The sequence below is a fragment of the Cajanus cajan genome, chromosome 9, assembly GCF_000230855.2.
Source record: "Cajanus cajan strain Asha chromosome 9, NIPB_CcT2T_4, whole genome shotgun sequence".
Taxonomy (NCBI): domain Eukaryota; kingdom Viridiplantae; phylum Streptophyta; class Magnoliopsida; order Fabales; family Fabaceae; genus Cajanus; species Cajanus cajan.
In genome coordinates this window covers 19,377,156-19,392,325 of record NC_138525.1, presented here as the reverse complement: position 1 = coordinate 19,392,325, position 15,170 = coordinate 19,377,156, and the positions used below count along the sequence as shown (strand labels likewise).

Here is a 15,170-nt window from a genome sequence, read left to right as displayed (position 1 = left end):
CAAATGCTATAACCTTGATTTCTAGTTCAATCAATCAACCCACTAGTATGAACTTTATAATATTGTACATATATTTATTTTCTAATAAAAGTTACATGTACTTATTTTTGTTTACTAATCATACTAAGGTTAAAATCTACGCACTTATATATATTGTTTCAACTCCGTCGTCTCTCTACTGTGTTGATTCTATAGAATTAGGTTGTACATATCTTCTTTAGAAAATACTTAAAGAATGATAAATTTTTCTAAACAAACATTTAACACAATTACATTTAAAATTTAAAACGAAATTTTTTTTCTTGCAATTAAGATACAAACTAACGTCACTCCAAACAATGACTGTCTAAAACAATGAAAGCACCATGCTATACTATTTTACTAATTAAGAGATATTTATATAAGATAAAAAGAAATTAAAAAAAAAACAGAAGGAATTTTCGGTTAAATTAATTATAATTTGGCCAAAAATCTATTTCTCCATAAAACACCACACACATTAGTCCACCTTCACCAACTCCCCCTTTTCTCTCTAACCTCGCTTTACATCACATCATTGTAAGCAACATCCCCCTTCCTTCTCTCTAAAGCAGCAAACCCCAAACCTGGAGAATTCGAAGACCAAACACAAAACCAATGTACATTTTCTCTCCATTATACATATAACAAAAAAAATATTATTTATCCACATAAATCATCCAACAACAATATCAACATTTATTACAAACTATACAACACATACACACATAACCAAAATTACATATATCACCCTCGAAACCTCGACCCCTTCTAAAAATGTTGATTGGTAAATTTTATATATGTTGTAATTATAATATTACTAGGTCCAGTTCTATGTGTATATACATTTTTTTATTTAACAAAAGATATAATTTTTATAAAAATGAACCGTAACTAAATATCTAAAACAGAAACCAAACTGGTCCTTAGTTAAGAAGCCTAACAAGTTTTGGTATCATATATGTATATATGTATGTACACACAAGAACCTAAGTAAAAATTTAAAAATAAAAAATAAAAACAGAAAAACTTGAAATGAAAATTAAAAGAGCAAAGATAAAAACAGAAAGAAAAATGGTAAAGGCCATTGATTTGTTTTTGTTTGTGATGATGAGCGATGGATCGAGAAGCAAAAAAGTGTCAGAAAGGTGTGTAAGGAAGGTTCTGGGGGAGTCTGAAGCGAACCTGCGACGCCGGCGAGCGGACGGCGACGCCGTGCCAGCAGATGCCGCCCTTGCAGGCGTCGTGGGCGTGGGGGGGCGGCGGAGGGTGATCGGCGGCGGCGAAGGCGTAGGTGGCCTTGCGAGAGACGTCCCAGGTGAGCGTGGCGAGGAGAATGAGAGCGACGGCGGCGGTGGAGGCGGCGAGGACGAAGGCGCCGGTGAAGGTGCGGCCGCAGGCGAAGGCGTAGGCCTTGATGCAGACGATGACTGCGACGTAGAGCAGCGTGAGGTTGCTGACTACGGTATCCGACACCGCCATGGAATAGAAGGGATAGAGAATGGGTCGATCTGTGTTCTGTGGATTGATTCTTTTTTAATGCTTCCTGCTCTTGGGTCTTGGGAATGTTCACTTCAGGTTTTCAATTATGACTCTTTCCACTCTCAAATTACCAATCGCTCCCTTCTCTCATTGCCATTTACTATCTTATCTTCACTTCAAAACAAAATTGTTATCTCTATTTCTTTTAACAAACATATCAACAACTACTTTTTTTTTTTAAACAAACTATGCTACACGTGTCCATTCATAATCATGCATTCAATATAAAAGAGTATAAACTCATAATTGTGTAAACTACCATCGAATCTAGACTTGCCTATTCATATTAAATCAACAAGTAGTTAGTTTTAATTAACTTAATCATTTTAAGTTTTTTAAATTTGTAAATATATAAAAAAAAGTATAACTAAAAAAAATCTCAAGAATCAGATAAAAATAAGTTTTTTTTATTAAAAAAAATTAATATGAAAGGGTTTTACTAATTAGCGTATATATATATATAATTATTTTTGTTATTTCTTTTTTTATAAATGTTTGAAGTTTGAAAGAAATTAAAGTTTATTAAAGTAAATTTAATCTCTTTTAACAAACTTTTTATATGTACACTAGCCAAAAAAAATAAAGAAAGAGCGAGAGGCACTTTATGTATTTATTAAAAGAAATAGTAAATTTATTTTGATAATTTACACAATTATTAGAGATTATTTATTATTAAATATGTGTGATTAGTTAATAATTAGATAATTTTTTATATATATAAAAAAATAGAGAGTGTAAACGATTTTGAATAATTATGTATAAGATGACAAAAAATTTAAAAATAAATTTATAAAAAATAAACATAAAATAGAATGAAAAAATATGAAAAAAAGGTATTTTAGAAGTTAAAAGGTAAAATAATTAATAAAATATATATACCCAAAAAGACTCACCTTTACTAATAGTATTGATATATCAAATTCTAATAACGTATTTAAATAACTCACTCATTCAATTCTTTATTAGCATTTTTTTGTCTTCATTGGACAAAAATTAATTTCATTAAACGCGTAGAAATTACCCGTGTTTATACTTTTCGTCTTAATGAAATCTTCTCCAGAAAATTCAACTCCTACATATTAAAAAGTCTAATTATTTATGAAATTTGTTGATTTGATGACATTGTGATAATTATTGTTGGTGGTGGTGATGTTGGTATTCGCCGATTTTCGCAACACCAAGGAGATAATGCCACGTGTTTGTTGTGTTCATTTCTTCTGACGTGGCTCCTTTATCTCTTTTCTTTATTTTATTTGTTTGCGTTTTTGGGCTTTGTGTGCCGTTTCCCTTATTTACAGTACGCTCGTTTCGTCCTCCACCTCTGTGATACGGATAAATAAAGAAAAATGATTCGGCATTTTTCGAAATTCATTCCGAATAATTAATATAATAATATAAATTATAGAATATTAAATTAAATATTTATTTTATAATAAATTTATTAAAAAATATTAATATTTTAATATTCGGAACGTGATTTAGAATAAGTTTTTGAACTGTGTATCATTACTCATAGATAAATGTTTTTTAATAGACAGAAAAGCAGAACTATGAAGACTAGTAGACAACGAATCCTTTTTAACTTATTTTGTACGGATTATACCAACCCCTTTTGCTTACGGTACCGCCTAAAAACATCATAATAAAAAATATCTCACAAACATTATTTATGTCATCATCGTAGTGTCCAACAAACATCACTCTATTATTTTAGACCGCACCTCATAAAAGTACGTTATATCTTCTGGTGGAAAAAAAAATCCATATTTAGAAATTGATTTTTTTTACTTTTATTTCTCTCAATTATGTGTTTTTATTTATTTTTCTCTTTTATATGTATATTTTATATATTATTTTTTAAGACTTAAATATATTTATAATTTTTATAAAATAAATGAGATTTGATATTAATTCTTATAAAATAAAATTTATTGTTCATCTTTTTAACTTTTGTAAATATTATTTTTAATTCCTATAAAATATTTTTGGTACTGAAATAAATTAATTTTAATTTTGATCTTTGTAAAATATATTTTTTTTTATCCTTCTAAAATTAAAATTAATTTGTTTTTGTTTATAATGATTTTAAGATAGATAAGTAATATGTATTATGAATATTTATAAAATATTTAAAGGTATTACATATTAACATAATACCACTAACAATTATAGGTAATGTCTAAAATAGTTCTTAAATCTTAAACCTTTTAATAAACAAATAAATAATTATAAATATTATATAATAACAAGGACTAAAAATAATTGTTCTAAATTTTATAAGGATGAAAAAAAATAAATTAAGAACCAAAATCAAAACTTATTATTTTGTACAAACTAAAAACATTTAAATCTTGTATAATTAACAAAACTATCAAGCATCCCAAAAAAAAGTCATTTTATTATAGATATTATATATTTAAAATATTTATTTATTATAAATTTTTAATTATATAAAGATGAATGTTTATTCTAACTTATTTATAAATTGAGAAAAAAATATTATATTTGTGACAACTTCTAGTTTGCATTCTAAATTTCTAGTATAAATATGCAAATTGATAACTATAGAACATGACTTATAAAATCACTATTGAATTGAAACAAGCTCCTCAGAGAGAGGTATCACATAACAAAATAAAATTGGAATAATATATGTCAACTTAAATGTCTAATAAAGTGAACATCAGTTGAAATTTAACATTATGTCCTTCGCATGAATAAACCAACAGAAAATATGCATCCTAGTTATCATTTCGATGCCACGTTCTATTAGAGTACAAGTTCCATCACAAGGTCTAGTCTCGTCTCCCACATCATCATCCTCATGACGATTCTCGCATGCAACAATATGTAGAAGAACACAACCAAGAAAAAGAGAGTCAAAAAATCTTACTTTGACTCTTAAGGTAAGATATAACCGGATAGCTAAACACACAAAACAAGAGACAACAATTCAGATATAAATTGTATGTTCAATCACAGAGTCACAAAATAGTTGAGCATACATATACACATTAACACAAGTAATGTAATGGACACGGACTTGGTTGTGTGGTATGCATGTGACATCAATAAAACCACTTCATTATACATTGTCCTAAGACACACAAAGAGTAGTCTAAGAGAATATGTAAAATTGAACATTCATCGCACTTTATACTAGGAGGAGATACACCAAAGCATGTTGAGACAACTATGTCGTACAAGTTTCACCTCATGTACACAAACTGACAAACTAGGGCTCCCAAACCCAGTTGTCCCCAAGGTAATGAATTCTTAAACGTTTATATAAGGGGGACCTTTCCTAATAGTGTCTTTCATATCATGTCCATCAAAATACTTAAACATATGATGCATATCACACAAGACCCGGTGCAATTATCATGTTATCATAAATACACATTAACATTGTACATCACATTCCTGTCATACCATTTACTAACATCATTGTTATTTGTTAAGCCCTGCCTTAGACTTCTTGTTGCATAATCCTCACAAGATTCACACACACCAATATACATGTATCAACATTAACTCAACATCATTCGATTCACACATAAACCATAATTACATGAGTAACATACTCAACATATGATATTCCTTTAATAACAACAACTAATACATGAACTACATATCATCACACACTCTCCTTATAAGAAAATGAATAGCCAACGGATGCTGGCTGGCACCCGACATCGGGTACCCTACGCCTAGCATGATTCACATAAAGAGCAAGCGTCGCTCTTTGAACATATCACATTCAAAAGAATACAACAAGGAGCTCCTATAGCTCCCATGTCTAGCGTGGATCATCCCACACCCGACATAAGTAACATAGAGAGCAACTTATGCTCTTTGTTACTCTCCCACTTGACACCCATCATGGTTCCCAAGATCACACCAAAAATTCTCAATCTACAAAGAAACGAAAATCACATAGAACATATACAAACTCAAACCACATATTCCAATCAATGAAAGTGTTCTACAAGCCAAAACATACATCTATAAGCCAAAAATTTCATACTTCCTCATACTCATACTAATTATTTCTTATTAATTCAATTTATTTTATCCCAAGGTTCTACAGGAACCCACAAACACTAACAGATTCACAATTTCAAACAATTGCACACAATTAAACGTAACCACTTATCAATTACATCAATCAGAATACAAAAGAATCATATGGTACACATAAATACAAGTTACAATCATAAATTGTGATTGCTCCATCATATAGCATACAAAATAGGGAAAGATATTAAGTGTCAATCTCACTACTCAACATACATCTCATGTCTTAAAACAACATTAATCACTCCCCATTATCTCAAGCGCAAATCTCCATGGTAATTTTCAATGATTTTTTATTCTCCCAATTCTCTAGAACACAAAAACATAAGAAAATAAATGATAAGCTTAAAAACAAAAAATTGATGTAACACTTAACACTAGTTAATCAAATAAATCAAGTTACATTTCCTTCTCTTAGAGTATTTAATTAATAAAGCATTTAATTAAATTAAAACCATATTTTTTCATTTAATTAAAGTGTTCATATTTAAAAATAACCAAATTTATTGTTTTAAAACTTATTTAATTTATTTTAAAAAATATTGGGGTGCTAGAATATTAAAAAATATTTATAATATAATTTGTAAGGTTAATGAAAAACATTTAATAAAATATATTAATTTTTTAATTAGACTTTTGTGAGCAATTGTTCGAAAAATATATTTTATGCAATTGACTTAATAAGTTATTTGAATTTTAATTTTTTTTATATATAATGAAACTAATATGAAACATATAAGTTATAAATTCAATTAGAGTGTAATATATCATTTAATTATAAATTATCACAGAAAATGAAACTATTAAATTTTATACTAGTTATTTTAAAGTATTTTTAAGTAAATTTTTAATTAGTTAACAGTGTAAATATTTTTTATTTTAACAGTATATGAAAATTAAATTCAAAACTTATTTAATGATCGAAAATATTCTTAAAATGTATAAAAAAAATGTGATAGTTGTATGATTTTAATTTTCATATAATATTAGCATAAAAAATTATATCATTAATTATTTATAAGTTATTAAAAATATAAGTTTAAAATAATTATTATAAAAGTCTATGATCTCCAAAAAATATTTTTTTATCATTTTAATTGGAAATAGAATAAATAATGTAATATATTTCAGAATTGGTTAATTTTTTTAATAATTATTTTAAAAACTATATTAAAAATATTTTTTAATTGATTCACAGTAATAATAAAAAGTTAAACAAACAATTCATGTTAATTAAATCCTTTAAAATAATTGAATTTCACCATGATACTGATTTTATATATTAAACACGTATAATCATCTTGTCTGAAAGTATTTTTAGAAATTTTTATTTAGAGTTTTTTAACTTTTTATTTAATTTAATTTTTATTTATCATAATTATTTATAAATTAAATTTTAATATTTTAAAAATAAATTATCAATAAATAAAATAATTTGGTTGTTTTATTTAATAATAATGTAACAAATCAATTAATTTAGTGATGTTGGTTGTTTTAGTTGATGACAATGTAACAAATCAATTAATGTAGACCCCTAAAATTGTCCGGGTCGGAAATAAGACTCAAAGACTCTCGACGACCGAAGGAAAGTCAGCCGGAAGGACTCTTGGAAGACCCTAGGATGATTCTTTGTAGGTCTAGAAGTCTTAGAGTAGCTTAGAATAAGGGTGTGTGAGGATTGGAGCTCAATACGCCCTCCTAGAGGTTCAGTACGGCCGTACTGAGCCATTTGAACTACAATACGGCCATAATGAAATCAATACGGCCGTACTGAAGTTTTTGAACTTCAGTACGGCCGTACTGAATTCAATACGCCCGTACTGTAGTTCAAAAACTCAGTACGGGCCGTATTGACTCCTTAGGCCGTACTGCGCCTCAATCCTATAAATAGGACGTCATTGGCTCGTCCTTCCACACATTTGGAGCATTTCTCCACCCTCTTGCTGAGTATTCTTGGGTTTTTGAGCTATTCTCTGCCCTAGAAATCTCTCCGAGAGCTGATCCGACTAAGTTCTTGAGTTCACGAGCCTTTAGCTTGAGACTCGAACAAGTCGAAGGGAAATCTCTTTGATTTCCATAGTTAATATTTATTTTTAGGGAAAGGAGCGAGCGAACGTATAGTGGGAAGGAGCGCCAAAAAGCCTCCTAACTCCTTTTTGAATATATAAAAGCCCGCTTCGAAGGTTTCTTTCCAAATCCTTTCTTTTACCGCTTTCATTTATCGCTTTTTGATTGTTGCATTGCAAGTTTAAAGCTTTCATCATGTAGATAGTTTACTTATAATCGTTCTAATAAATAGGGGTAGTTTAGTAATTTTACGCTATTATTTATGAAATAATCTGTCATAGGGAACCCGAAAGGGGCGTTGTGGGGTGCTAACACCTTCCCCACACGTAATCGACTCCCTTACCCAAACTCTGGTTGTAATGGCCAAAGTTGATTTGCGAAAATCAATTGCCTTATGTCTTTTTCCAATGTTTTGAGTAAAACATTGGTGGCGACTCCAAGAACCCCTTTTTTGCGAAAACCACTAATCCATGGAGGGTCCCGTTTGGGATTAATACGGATTGGTGAGAATTATTTAACAAAATTGTTAGTTCGATGAGGTCTCAGTTTGAGAATAAGTCGTTCTAACAATCCATCATTTTTCAAAACTAAAAAGAGTCCAACCATCGTCGCGAATGCCAATGTCCGTTTCGGCGGGTGGCGACAGATGGCGACTCCACTGGGGAAGCCTCGAGAGTCAGTCCCATTTAGTGATGGATTATTTCTAAAATGATAGTTTAAAATTACTTCATTACCCCTCGCTTGTATGATAATATGTTTTACCTAATTGGCTTTAATAACTGTTGGATGTTTAAATTTTCGCAATTGTTTGAAATATAAACTGCACACGAACCTTTGCACACAACAGTTCCCTCTATACCCGGGGGCATGAGTGGAAAGCCATAGGGAGTGGATGTTAGTACGGCCGGTTGTCGAATGGGTCTATAGGTGCCCGTAGACCGTTGTCGGAAAGCATCACTCAAGGTGAAAACCATGAACTCAAGTCCGACAGTGCGTTGGAGCTTTCCATCGACTTACGACGAGAGGGATTGGGTCCCTATAATGGGGGCACCTTGGGGGCCTTAGACCGGTGAGAACAGTTAGAACCTCCTTGAATATGCACTTGTCTGCAGGATACCCCTACCTCGTGATTCGCTCGTGACTGTTCGTGGATGAGTGAATTGTTTGTGTATAGGTCTATGTGACATTGTTTATGCATTAATAATAAACCTCGTGATGAGGTCTAAGAATAACCCCCATGCATGGAAAATGTCATGACATGAGAGGAAAGACCATGTGTGAAAATATAATAAAAGTGAGGAGCATGTGCATCATTACCAATAAGACATCATGCATCCTCATAACCATTCATTTTAGGCTCACCAATACCCCTTGACATGAGTGAAAGAGACCCATGACTATTGAGATTCTCCGTTAGGGGAGAGATCATAAGTCAAGGAGGGTGGTAAACCTCCGTCTTAAAAAGGTAGCACCTTAAAGATGGAAGGTTATCAAGCTCATGTCAAGAGTGTATTCATTCCATAAATAAACTAATTAGATTAAGCATTCATTTTAGAAAGTGGCTGGTCATCTCTCTGTCCTCACGCGCGCGCAGAAACTCAAGAAAATGGACGCGTTGGAGGAACAAAATAGGAAGCTTACAGCCGAGCTCTCACAGCTCAAGGAGCAAATGGCGCAAATGATGGAACTCATGCGTCACCAAAACATACACGGGGCTCAACACAGTGACCATGAGTCCCATCATGAGGAGGAGCAAGAGCAAGAGCCTCCGCAAGCTGTACCCCTTGGGGCGGGGATTACAATTAGAGAGCCCGAGATTTCAAAGGAGCAATTCCACGCTCTCGAGGACCGGCTGAGGGCTATGGAGGGGCATGATTTTGATATCAAAGATGCCGCCGACATGTGCTTAGTGAGGGACATCCAATTCCCTCCCAAATTTAAAGTGCCCGATCTCCCAAAGTATGTGGGATCGACTTGCCCCAAAAGTCATCTCACCATGTATTGCCGAAAGATGGCTGCATATGCCACTAATGAAAAGCTCTTAATCCATTGCTTCCAAGAGAGCTTGGCTGACACCGCACTCAACTGGTATATGCAGCTGGATGGGAATCAGGTGCGTACATGGAAGCAGTTGGCCGACGCATTTCTCAAGCGCTACAAGTATAACATCGACCTAACACCCGATAGGTCCGATCTTCAAGCCTTGAGTAAGAAAAGTGATGAATCCTTTAAGGCATACGCCCAACGATGGAGGGAGTTGGCGGCACAAATAGAGCCCCCGCTGTCGGATAAGGAGACGGTGTCCCTGTTTATAAACTCGTTGACCGGTCCCTATTATGACAAGATGATAGGGAACACGACAACGCTCTTTTCAGACATCATCACGATTGGAGAAAGAGTGGAACAAGGGCTGAAAAGTGGGAAGCTAGCTAAGCCTTCCCAATCATTTAAAGCTAAGAAGACCTATGGGAAGAATAAGGAGGGAGGAGTCAACGCCGTAACTATTTCTTCATCTTCCTCCGCTTCGAAGTCGGGAAAGTCGAAGTACAACCCTGTTAAGAAGTTTGATAAACTTCCGACCACATATAGCGACCTCCTGCCGAAGCTAGTGCAAGCTCATCTTCTAGCTTACATTCCACCAAGGAAAATTGATCCACCTTACCCCGATTGGTACAATCCGCAAGACAAATGTCTATACCATTCGGGGGCACCAGGGCATTCAACGGAGAACTGTAGAGCTCTCAAATATAAGGTCCAAGACCTTATCGATGCTGGGTGGATCACTTTTGATTCGACAGCGCCCGACGTGAGCAAGAATCCTCTGCCGAAGCAGGAGTAGAGAGAAGAGCAAGCCACGATAGGGCCCCTCCACATTTTTCTTTTCTTTTTGGGACTCATGATCAGTACCCGAGATCATGAGATCCTTTTCATGTAAATAAGGGTTTTTTTGTACAGTTTTTTATACATATCAATAAAGAGGCATTTTTCACACATCATTCTCTCATTTATTCTTTTCTCTCTTTCTCTCATTAACATTAATAATTCTAAACCAAAAACAGAACCGATAAAACAATTATGTCTGTGATTGTTCGCTCCGACCGGGATCCGAAAGTTGAGGATGAATGGGTTGAGTTGGACAGTGATGAGGAGACCATCTCTCCGGATCTGCAAAGACTGCTAGATCAAGAAGTTCGTCTACTCCAACCGTATCAAGAGAAATTGGAGACCGTGAATTTGGGGCAGGGCCAAGAGATAAAAGAGGTCAACATTGGGACCCATATCAGTGATGAAATAAGGGCGCAATTGATCCAATTGTTAAGGGAATATAAGGACGTATTTGCATGGTCGTATCATGATATGCCCGGTTTGGACTCTAACATCGTCGAGCACAAGTTACCGTTGAAAGAAGGATTTCGACCCGTCAAACAAAAGCTCCGACGAATCAAGCCCGAGTGGTCTTTAAAGATCAAGGAGGAGGTAGAAAAGCAATTAGACGCGGGATTCTTGGTTGTATCTCAGTATCCCGAATGGCTGGCTAACATCGTGCCAGTCATTAAAAAGAATGGAAAGGTTAGAGTTTGTGTTGACTACAGGGATCTGAATCGTGCCAGTCCAAAGGACGATTTTCCCTTACCGCACATCGATACACTAGTGGATCATACAGCCACGAACACACTCTATTCCTTTATGGATGGGTACTTTGGGTACAACCAAATCAAGATGAATGTGGAAGACCGCGAGAAAACTTCCTTCATTACACCCTGGGGCACTTTCTGCTACAGGGTGATGCCTTTTGGACTCAAAAATGCGGGTGCCACCTACCAATGAGCGATGGTGATGTTATTCCACGACATGATCCACAAAGAAATCGAAGTATACGTGGACGACATGATCGCAAAGTCAAAGGACGAAATGGACCATATCCAATATTTGAGAAAATTATTCAACCGGCTTCGCAAGTATCAGCTTAAGCTAAATCCGGCTAAGTGTACTTTCAGAGTTCGGTCGGGTAAGCTTCTCGGGTTCATCGTCAGTAAAAAAGGCATAGAGGTGGACCCCGATAAAGTGAAGGCAATAATGGAAATGCCTCCTCCTAAGACCGAGAAAGAGATAAGAGGATTCCTTGGCAGGGTGAACTATGTCGCAAGGTTCATCGCACAGTTGACTGACACGTGCAAACCAATATTCAGGCTGTTGCGCAAGAATCATTCCGAATCTTGGGATGAGGATTGTCAACAAGCTTTTGATAAGATCAAACAGTGCTTGGCCAATCCACCAGTATTGGTGCCACCTATCGAGGGAAGACCATTAATCCTCTACTTAACCGTGCTTGATGAGTCCATGGGAGGTGTGCTAGGACAACAAGATGAAACGGGAAAGAAAGAACGAGCCATCTACTACCTGAGCAAGAAATTTCTCGACTATGAAACCCCCTACACGCCATTAGAAAAGACGTGCTGTGCGTTAGCATGGGCAACACAACGGCTCAGGCAGTATATGATTAGGCATACTACTTGGTTGGTTTCCAAAATGGATCCAATTAAGTACGTGTTCGACAAACCAATAATCACTGGGAAGATTGCCCGATGGCAAGTACAGTTATCAGAATTTGACATCATACATGTCACACAAAAGGCCATCAAGGGCAGTACCCTAGCTGATTACCTAGCACACGGGCCGACCAACGACTACCAATCCCTTCAGGATAATTTTCCCGATGAGGATATAATGAATCTACAACATGAAGAGCCTAAAGATGATGCGTGGACCATGTATTTTAATGGAGCCTCCAACATGCTTGGACGAGGGATTGGCACAGTGCTAATCTCTCCACAAGGAAAATACATTCCCATAACGGCAAGACTCAACTTCGGTTGTACAAACAACATGGCTGAATACGAGGCTTGCGCGTTGGGAATCCAAGCAGCCATCAACAATGGTATCCTAAAGCTCAAAGTGTTTGGTGATTCGGCCCTAGTCATCTACCAACTACGAGGTGATTGGGAAGTCCGAAATCCTAAACTGATACCATATGTTGAGCACATCAAAGATTTGACACATCTGTTCCAAAGTGTCGTCTTTGAATACATTCCAAGGGAGGAGAATCAGTTTGCCGACGCTCTTGCTACGCTCTCGTCGATGTTCGCCTTGGATAGTGAGCATGAAATGCCCATCATCAATATCCGGCGGCACGATAAGCAAGCGTTCTGCCTTCTGATAAATAAAGCTGTCGATGATTGTCCATGGTTCCATGACATCAAGCAATATTTAACAAAAGAGGAATATCCTGATGCGGCCAACGATAATGACAAGAAGCATATCCGAAGAAGGGCCATGGGATTTCTGCTAGTCGGTGAAACCCTCTACAAGAAAAATTATGACTCGGTCTTGTTGAGATGTATAGACCAAGTCGAAGCTCAAAATATGATCAAAGAAGTACATGAGGGGGTTTTCGGTACCCATATCCCCGGGCCTGCAATGGCTAAAAAGATCCTCAGGGCGGGATACTATTGGTCGACCATGGAAAGGGATTGTTACCAGTACGTGCGAAAATGCCATAAGTGTCAAGCATACGCCGACAACATTCATGTCCCACCGACTCCACTCAACGTATTGGCTTCACCTTGGCCATTCGCAATGTGGGGCATGGATGTTATTGGACCCATCGAGCCGAAAGCATCCAATGGACATAGATTCATCCTTGTGGCCATTGACTACTTCACCAAATGGGTAGAAGCGGCATCGTATGCTCATGTGACCCGAAAGGTGGTAACATCCTTCATCAAGAAGAACATTATATGCAGATACGGTATTCCCGATAAAATCATCACTAATAATGGATCTAATTTGAATAACAAAATGGTGGAAGAAATGTGCCAAGAATTCAAGATCCAACACCACAACTCTTCCCCATATCGGCCAAAGATGAATGGGGCAGTCGAGGCAGCCAATAAAAACATCAAGAAAATAGTGCAAAAGATGGTTGTCTCATTTAAAGACTGGCATGAGATGTTACCCTTCGCTCTTCATGGTTATAGGACTTCAGTACGCACATCTACAGGAGCTACTCCATTCTCCCTCGTCTATGGGATGGAGGCAGTTCTACCTGTCGACGTCGAGATACCTTCTCTAAGGGTAATCATGGAAGCAAAACTTTCCGAGGCAGAATGGGTTCAAAGCCGATACGACCAGTTGAATCTTATTGAAGAGAAACGGCTGAACGCCATATGCCATGGTCAAGCCTATCAGAGGAAGATCAAAAAGGCTTTTGACAAGAAAGTCCACCCTCGAGTCTACCATGAGGGAGAGCTGGTAATGAAGAAGTTGCTACCAGCTCAAAAGGACAAAATCGGAAAGTGGGCCCCGAATTACGAAGGACCATACGTGGTGAAGCGAGCCTTCTCAGGAGGAGCATTGATCCTCACGGACATGGATGGAGAAGAACTTCGATACCTAGTCAACGCTGACGTGGTAAAGAAATACTATGCTTGAAGACGTTGCTTGCATAGGCCCGCTAGGATGAAAACCCGAAAAGGGCGTCCTAGGCAAAAGTTAGGGCAAAATAAAAAGCCTGCCAGTACAAGGGTACTAGGCAAAATAAAGGCGAATTTATCCCCGCTAGGATACGTCCTAGGCAAAAATTAGGGGCAAAAGAATAAGACACAAAAACAAAGCAAGCAACGATCACTTGAATCGAAAACCGAAAGGCGGTTCAAGTGATTATCTTCTAGAAGCAAGCGTCTTGCAGTGTCTACACTCCTGGCTCAGGCATCTCACCCGAAGCAATTAGGGGAACGTAAGAGCAAAAATTACAGATATAATTGTTAAGCCTAATGTATATAGCCTACCCTGGCCAGCCATTCTTCAGAAATTCCTTTTGTATATCTTTCTGTAAAAACATTTGTGAATATCAATAAAATATCTATTCATTTCTCTTCTCTTGACCATGTGATTATGCCTCTAAATTGGTGTTTCTTAAAAATTGTACGAAATTCCTTTAATAATCGGTCAATAAAGAAAGTTGGAGGGGTTCCTATAAAATCCGTAATCTCCTGCGTAAGAGGCTCACAGAAATCCTCCCTCACGTCGACGACAGAAATTCCTCCAAGAAGAGGAGGATAGGGAGAGCCATTCATTTTTCTAAAAACATTAACAAAATGATTAAACTTGCATTTTGTGCATCACACACATTAGTTGCACATTCAAAGACCTTATCATGAGGCAGTTGCATAAAATAGAAAAATAGGAAAAATTTCTTGTGTATGACAGCAGCCAACAGAAAAAGCCGAAAAATTGACAAAAAAAGCAAAAATTCAGAAAATCCAACAATCGTACAGAATAACTGAGCCTGGAGAGGCTTGCCGAAATAATACTCCCCAGAGACATCTCAGCTTGCACTCTTGGGCCGAATTCCCAGTGAAAGCTATCAGAGCAAGATCAGCAAGATTCCCCAATGGAAGCATGAT

At 36.1% G+C, this 15,170-nt stretch overlaps 1 protein-coding gene across 1 annotated transcript; it reads right to left on the bottom strand.

The window, feature by feature from the left end:
• Positions 1-274: 274 nt before the first annotated feature.
• On the bottom strand, positions 275-1,698 carry LOC109789171 (uncharacterized). Its single transcript, XM_020348067.3, has 2 exons — positions 1,204-1,698; positions 275-605 (listed from the first exon to the last, which is right to left on the bottom strand). Exons 1-2 carry the CDS (start codon positions 1,498-1,500, stop codon positions 585-587), a joined length of 318 nt encoding a protein of 105 aa, XP_020203656.1. The 5' UTR covers positions 1,501-1,698; the 3' UTR covers positions 275-584.
• Between the last annotated feature and the right edge of the window lie 13,472 nt (positions 1,699-15,170).